Source organism: Clupea harengus, chromosome 7 (genome assembly GCF_900700415.2).
Source record: "Clupea harengus chromosome 7, Ch_v2.0.2, whole genome shotgun sequence".
Lineage (NCBI taxonomy): Eukaryota > Metazoa > Chordata > Actinopteri > Clupeiformes > Clupeidae > Clupea > Clupea harengus.
Window position 1 is genome coordinate 16,227,720 of NC_045158.1, and position 8,637 is coordinate 16,236,356.

Here is an 8,637-nt window from a genome sequence, read left to right on the forward strand (position 1 = left end):
CACACACACACACACACACACACACACAGAGAGACACACACACACACAGAGACACACACCACACACACACACACACACACACACACACACACACACACACACACACACACCACCAACAAACAAACACACTCCCACACACACACACACACATACACACACACACACACACACACACCACAAACAAACACATACCCACACCACCCCATAGAAGTCTTGGAGGTCTGTGCATGTCCGGCTGAGCGACACAAAAGAAGTAAGACATCCTCCTCAAGGGGTGGCATGTGTCAAAAATAGACACATGGGAGTGAAAAACAACTAAATTAGGTGAAAACATCGAGGGCACACTTCCACACATTACTTGGGAACTTGATGAGATCTGCTTTAGTGAACCCTGCCCTCCTACTGGGGCAAACATGCCATCAAAACAAGTGCATTTGATGTTTAAATAACAAAATATTTTCATGTTTGTATCACCACGTCCTGGGTACACAGTGTTTTTAATCTTGTGTGTCAGAGTTTAGCGGCGGAGTTCAAGGCTGGGAGGGAAATTCAGTGAAGACTGTAACTGGCACCAATGGCTTCCTGTAAATTTAGTGAAGTTGCGATCGAAGGCCCTCTCCTTCTTTAGAGCCACTTCTCGTGACGCCCTTCATCCACCCGATTAGTATTCCTGCTAATTATGCTGAAACAAAAGCGGACTTTTTCACAGAAAGTGCTGAGGTGGGTCTGGACAGCGATCAATTGGTACTCTCTGTGTGCTGGAAATGATGAATCAAACTGGATATTTGTCTGCGCACAATGGATAATAACATCGCCATTGTTCTGGCGGCAGGAAATCAGAACTTTGAAATGGGACCTGTCACTCGCCCACACAAAGCTACGTTGTTAGCATGACTGTCAAGCCTATTTCCCCCCTCCGCTCTCTGTCAATGCTCATTTTCCAGATAGAGTTCGATGTGGCAGCTTTTCTTGCCCCAACACTTTGTGGAAGTGACTATAGTGGGTGGCCTGTTTTTGGTTTCTATTAAAAACCACAAAATCAGGAGAAAAGAAAACATAAAAAAAGCCTATTGTGACATACAATGCAGCACAGAACCTAAATACCCGAGTCACATGACACCACATGATAGGCACACGGGGCCAGTGGACAGTGGGTTAGAGCAGATCTCACCCTGGCCAAAGACTTTGGCTCATGCATTGCTCAACTCTGCACTACTGTGAGAATTTGCCATCCCATTTGCCAGTTTAACTCTTTGTATAACTATATCTGTGATCTATAATTTTGTCCTTGTTTTTGTATTTTTTTATTGCACTAGTTCAGCACTACCATGATAAATATCCATCCGTGTATCCCCGTTTAAGTCGTAGCAAGACTTAGCTTTAATAATGAATAACCTCTTCTCATGTGTTGGTGTGTTCACTGTAGGGGGTCTTTCCACTTCTTCAAGAGAAAGATAAAAAAAACCCACATTGGATTTTAAAAGAGATCCAGCCATCTCTGGGCACACTATGAACCCTGTGACAGACGATGGCCACTTGGCAGCGTATGATTGATGATGGCAGGGGCCATCGAGGGGATCGAGGTCACTGACCTCCAGGCTCAGGCTAGGTCTTTAGGGATGGCCGTCGCAGGCACAAATTCACTTTCAAGCCCAATACAGCTGGGAAAAAAAACTAGTTATTAACTATTAACTATAATTAGTTTAAATAACTGTCAAGCTCAAGATGAATAAGAGGGGGTTCTTTCGATTCGTGAATACAAATTAATTTAAGAATGTAGTCGGCATTTAACTCTCCGAGACAGGGTACGCTAACTGTTGGGGTAACGGTTAACGGTGTTTATGTTGGGGACAGCTGAAGTTAGCATTTCTTGTTATCGAGCATGCCGTGCCTTTATGTCTTTCATGACTGAACATTTTTCAAAAATAGAGTGCTAGTGTGGAAACTATTTTATAAGTAGTATCCTATCAGATAACTGCGGAGAAGGGGGTCATTTGATCCACTGGGTGTCCCAGGCACACGGAACATCTGCTCAGCCTCGTAACTGCACTGCCCGCTGGTCACACAGATAACTCCCTGACTTCATTAGGTGGTGATTCACCACTGGAATCATATGGATGGTATTTGGTGATCTGGACAATAAAGTCTCTGTCTGTATGTGTGTGTGTGTGTGTGTGTGTGTGTGTGTGTGTGTGTGTATGTGTGTGTGTGTGTGTGTGTGTCTGTGTGTGTGTGTGTGTGTGTATGTGTTTGTGTGTGTGTGTGTGTGTGTGTGTGTTTGTGTGTGTTTGTGTGTGTTTGTGTGTGTGTGTGATTGGGGAACACAAAAATAGGTGTATAGTGTGTATAGGGGACAGTGTGTATGTTATAGTGTTTGTACCTGCATGAGTAACAATGCGTGTGAGTGTACGATTGGGATGTGAGAAATCTTTCAACGATGCACTCTGTTTTAACGATAGTCCATCTCATTTGGCAAACAAAAAAATGACTCGTAATACATCATACTGCAGATAGCACTGAGGGTATGGATCTATGCCAAAACAGGATGTTAACAAGATGTACTTGTCACAACTCCATTACTGCTCTAGTCAATGTGAGGACGCAGAGAAAGGGAGTGAGACAAAGAGATTAGAGACACACAGAAGTGGTTTTTAGTCCCCTGCAAGTGACAGCCAGAGTGTTAAATATGTGCTGTCTGAACTATGACATGACGGGCAGCTGGAACGCACAACCTCCTGTACTATCCTGCCACATCTACCGCTAGTTTTATTCCAATCACGTGCCCCAACAGAATTTGAGTGAGAGCGTGCTTGACAAGATAAGCTTTATCATGTAAGAGAGTAATGCGTACTGTGTTTCAAAGACCTTATCACATCATTCATCCATTCATTTATTTAATATGACACATTTATTATTTTACCATTTAGTTTGTCTCTGTCTGACAGATAATACATGACAAGCGCAATGACTCAGAAATAAGAAAAAGTAACAGAAACAAATGGCTGTATGTAACGAAATGTGAGTCTCTGTGTGTGTGTGATAGGTTAGCAATAGTGGGGGAGGGGAGGCTACGAATGATTATGTAGAATTTGTGTGGTAAAAAGATCTAACTTCACTCCTCAGTTTGCCCTGAAGGGACGGACCTAACTTCCTCCCACCGCTCTGAAACTGGCCTGATAAGCCTCCTCAGGCCCATCACTGCCCTCCTGACGGACTGTCTGTCTGTCGGGATTATCTTGTTAATGACTCAGGTGTTGTAGGCCAAAGTTGACTGCTGTCAGTATCTTCTTCTCTATTGAAGGGGTGGGGGTGTGGCTGGGGGCTGGTGCACCAGGTGTAATTGGAGCTGAATCTTTTTGCTCCCATGTCTGTTTGTAAATCTTTTAATAGCATTAGCCTGTCGAATCACTTTATAGTGGCGGCTCGAGGGCTCCTAGCAAAAACAACAGCTGAATTGAGTGCTGGCTCTGCGTTTCTCCCCCGGACATCAGATGATACGGTGACGAGCCAACCTGGTGCCCCTTCTCCCCCGACCCCTACCCCCCCACCCCCACACCGGAATAGGTTAATGACTATGCAGACCATGCAGAGATAATGTGTGGGGAAATAAGAGCAGCCTGAAATTAAAAAGGAATGCTGAATTGATTTTTATTCTGACCTACATTCTCCACTGACACCCCTGAGCCCTTCAAATGATTTTGACATTATTGACAGTAATGCGTTTTTAAATAAAGGTTAACTTTATGTACAGCGGTCCACAACATGTGTATAAAAACAGTGTTTTGACGAGCCATTTGCTATTTCAACGCTACAAATTTGACCAGGGAGCTTCCTGTCTAAATGAAAATGTTATCTTAACTCACACACACAATTTGACATCCTGTGAAAACAAATACCCACTAAATGTGGCCTACGCAGCTTTCCTAAGCCAGCATGCACTCCTAAGATGAAAGATCCCACAGTTACGCCTTGTAGAATCAACAGCGTTCTACTGGTCAGCGTACACAGCACATCTATTAATTTCACGTCTGAATGTTTGCTTGGCAGAGGCTCAGATTCCACTGTAACCAACACGGGTCCAGGTTATAAATAAGGGGGTATCTTTAATCAATGACCTTTAATCTGCTGGCTTAAAGCCCTATTTAGACTTACAACACCTGAGCAGTGGTGAGACGTTACGGGCATTTTGAGGCAAGCTGCATAAAAGAAGCAGACAGTCGGCTCTTTATCTTACTGTTCCACAGGCGAGGTTAAGACACGCTTATGAACACTTACACTGACATACTATACTTCCTATTTGGCAGAGGGAAATACAAACCAAATCCTCCACTCACTAGGTCAACCTTTATGGCAAATTATTCAAATCCTTTATGATAATGCCCTACAGTCAAAAAGTGGTTGAAAGACTAGATTCCATTTCTTGTTACTCTGTCTCGACTGATTAAATGATGACGATGTAAAAACGTACTCTGGTTGTTACTAACACCACTTCATTCCTCACATTGTTTTACCCTTGTACACTATAGAGAGGAACCTAACATGACAAATTCAGTGATAGAAGGTGGAGGTCTCAGTGGAACTCTCTGTCCAACTTGCCTTTTTTGCTTTTCTACGACAACTGTCACACAAGCGTTCTGTTGGGGGTCACTGTAAATTCGCTGATCAGAAAACTAGTAGCGTTCATGCAGGCTTTGTCACATCACCTGTCACTGTCAACATGCAGTGCTGACACCGAGGTCGTGTGTGCTTCAGTGAAATGAGAGCAAATTCTGCACGGACGAGAAGACGAGAGGAAGAGAGGACAATGTGTCTTCACAACGCAGGAGTCACATGGTAAGAATGTGAAAAAAGGCAACATTCAAGAAGAAGGTCAGCTGCCATTGCCCAGTCTCAGAGCATTTGTTTGAAGGTGATAGAGAGTTGATCGACAGAGAGCGTTAATAAGGGAGATAGAGCGATATAGTGAGAGAGAGAGATGAGTTAGAGAAGTATAGAGAGAGATAGAGAGGGGGAGAGAATGCAATTGTCATATTGATTGAGTAACAACATGGTGTAGCTATCAATCAAAAAAGAGAGCCAATGAACAATGGATTTTTATTTTGACTAATACGATGATGACTGTCATGACTGACATGTTATGCATTGCTCACACCACAAATGGCCCACGGGAAGGGACTCAGTCATGCAAATGTGATGGTGAATCACCTGTTATAAAAAAGGACAGTTCATGAAGTAGGCTAGATGATGATGGCCAAAGGGTTTCTAACAGTAGTCTTCATCGGGGAATCCCTGGCAGGGGATAATAATGAACTCAGTTGCTCAACCAAGCTAACAAGGTATTTATACACACCCACACACAGACATCCTGGCAGACCGACTCACACACACACACTGTGATTGTGTGTCAGAGCATTTTGCAACTTATAAATATAACACAGCGTCTAAACTCAAAACAGACATTTATCTTCTGTTTTGATCATTGTAGCTCAGCTCATTGCAGAGCTACAAATAATGATTTCCCCATAGACCACCCTTATTGTATACTCTGCTCACACAAAAGACTGAATAGCTAGTAATGACTTAATTCTGGTCATGAATAATACGTGTAAGTGTGGAAAAAACATGACCTAACAATAAGGTCCATATCTCGGCAGTTACGCAAGCATAGTATTTATAATTCTGAGGAAAAGTGATGTGGGACAGATGAGCTACAGGTCAGTGTTTTGTTGGTGCATGCACAGGCTTATGGAATTCAAATGGTCATTGCCTCCAGGATGTGGACAGATTGCCATTCTCCTTACGCGTCAGTGAAAAGGCATTACTTTTGCTTACATGTTTTACAATTTAATTCTGTATTCCTGAAAAAAGCTCTTTTAAAAATGTCCCACAGATATAATGTATCATGTGTCATTTGCACAAGTAATGCATAATGCTATGTGCTTGTCATATAACTAACCCTAACTACATGTCTAACCCAAGCCATACCCCTCGTGCAGATTACATTCAAATATTTGAAATAAAGTGGGGCCTAAAGGGCACAGGTTCCCAAAACAATAAACTGTAAGAAAACACCAGTACATCTATAGACCGAGCTGAGCATTGTTAGAATAGACAGATCATTCCAAGTGAATTTAAAGCTGCAGGCCGTGTGTAACAAGAGCTACAGTCCAGCCAAATGAAACTTAACTATAGCACTGTCCACTTCATGGTGACACCACATGCCGAGGTGGTCCCCGGATCCTGTGCCGCGCTATGGAACAGGTTTAATTACACTTATTCAGCGAATGCACCGACATGCTGAAATAGGCATTTAAGGCACTCGGTGGCCGGGTGAGATGTCAGCCATGCTGTATTTATGCTTATTTATGCTGGGGCGTCATAGACACAGAGGCTCCTCCTCAGGCCAGCTATGTGGGATCAGCCCACAATACCAACGTTCACCGTGATAAAACAGACACATATTCCTGTCATCAGAACTGTGACACAGTTGATAGGTATGCCGATGAGAGAGAGTTAAAGAATGAGGCAGAGAAGTGTGGGGGCTGTGGGCAGAGAGAGAGCAGAAAAGACAAGAGAGAGAAGGAGACTGAGAGATGAGTCATACGAACCTCGCCTTTTGGTCTCATTTTAGCCGCAGATAAATCAGGGCCTTTTAAAAGCCAGCATTACCTGAAAGGCATGCGACTTTAACACAGGGAGTGTTCCTATTTTCGAGGTGGACGCTGTGTCTACTACACTGAGCTGGAGGACAACGAGGCGTGACAGAAGACGAGCCCCTTCTGACTGGGCTTGCAGTGAAGCCTATGGAGAGGGAGGAGATGGGGTGACCCCTCTGGTGGAAACAAAGAGTTGACTTAAGGATTCTGCACAACTGGCTGAACACTATTACTTGGCCCTGTCAGTGTCTGGCAGCCACAGACAAGCCCAGACCCAGACAGGAGAGTCAGACATCACTGAACGATTTCTCTGTCTACTGAGTCACATTTCAATTACATTCTGTTTTACAGACTAAGCTAAACTAAACATTCACTATGGTAAACCATAGACCCCAAAATACAATGATAATAATGGTGGGTAAATCCACTACTTCTACCAAAACAAGAAAACAATTTACATGGAAAACTCATACTTTACTGAATGTGCGTCATAATAAAGTCACAAGTTGTGGGTGCTACTGACTCATACTTCATTCTCATTAAAGGGACACAACTTGTATGTGCCTTGTGCTATCTGTATTAATCAGTCTCATGGAGGTCATAAATGTCTGGAGGTAAATACCGCATGGCAACAGAGAAATGACAGATACCAAACAGCCTTTGTGAGCATGTAGCTGCCTTGCACAAAAGGTCACCCGAGCTATGGGCTGAAAACATCAAACTGTCAGACGCGCATACATCCATCATTAGTGGATTAAAAGTTAGCTTTCACCCACTCCCCACTCCTGCTTTTCATTATCCTCTCTGAGATAAGTAACTAATTCCTCACTGTATAACTGAGCGAGTTCTGTCACAGATGTTTGGGGAGCAGGACTGGTGGAACATGTCCAAACTGAGGCTTGCGCTGACATTTTTACATTGTTTGTCAGCACATGGTGTGATTACACCTGAGGCCCTGCGAGTCAATTGGAATTCTGCCATGAGGTACGACATGAATGTCACCCACCTCCTTTAGTTTCTTTTAGAGGACAAAGAGACATCGAGTTGAACTAGTTGTGATTTGTTGAAGATAAGACTTTGATTCTCATAATTCAACAAGACAGAAGCATAGTCGTTCACAGTCCTGCTTCCAGAACTAGCAATAGAAAACATACTTGAGCAACTGATGTTATCAGTTGAGATGCTTTAAAAAAAAAAAAAGCAGATACTGACATATTAGCTATGCTAATTACATTACGCAATCATTCTTATAAGAAAACCCCACAGCGCTCCCAACAGAATAACAAAAACATGCCGCATGCTAGCCCTGCACTCTCAAAATAGTTTGCTCATTGTGTTCAAAGCTTTTCTTTTCTTTCCTTTTTTTTTAACTCTCGGGGGTAGTTCACTTCCTTATATTATACAAGGCCTCTCGAGCTGATCCGTTTCCCCAATAAAATACTGGAGCCCCAATACCCTTGTGCCCGTAGTGTGGGAAAGCGTGGTGGTGATGCCCCTCACCACCCGACGAGGCTGGAAAGTCATTACGGCACGGCCTGGCCTGACATAATTGCAGGATGTGGCCTTCCCCTCTGTGGCAGAGCCTCCCCCACCCCCCAATACACACACACACACACACACACACACACACACACACACACACTACTGACCCAATGTTTTTCAGAACACAAACAGCAGACCTGATGTTTGTCTGATAGGGTCAGGAGGAATCGTCTTCTCTCTCTCTCTCCCTCTCTCTCCTTCTCCCTCTTCCCCTCACTCCCTCTCTCTCTCTATTTCCCCCACCCCTCTTTCTTTGTGTCTGTGTCTCTCTTTCTTACTCTCTGTCTCTCCTCAGGAAAGAGAAGTGAGCTTATCAGTAAGATCAGTTTGAATCCTGAACTTCAAAACAGGCAAAGCAAACTAAAAACAACCAAAAACCTGATGACCCCTTTTTTTTTTTTTAACAGATTTCAGGATGTCGCCTTTCAAGCAAAACAGA

The 8,637-nt window shown here is 43.5% G+C and overlaps 1 protein-coding gene across 1 annotated transcript in view; it reads left to right on the top strand.

The window, feature by feature from the left end:
* Nucleotides 1-6,762, top strand: part of zfr (zinc finger RNA binding protein) — a 14,377-nt gene extending 7,615 nt beyond the window's left edge. Inside the window, exon 8 of the mRNA XM_031571213.1 lies at nt 6,716-6,762. Coding sequence (XP_031427073.1) covers nt 6,716-6,762 — 47 coding nt within the window. The remainder of the gene's footprint in view (nt 1-6,715) is intronic.
* Nucleotides 6,763-8,637: the final 1,875 nt, after the last annotated feature.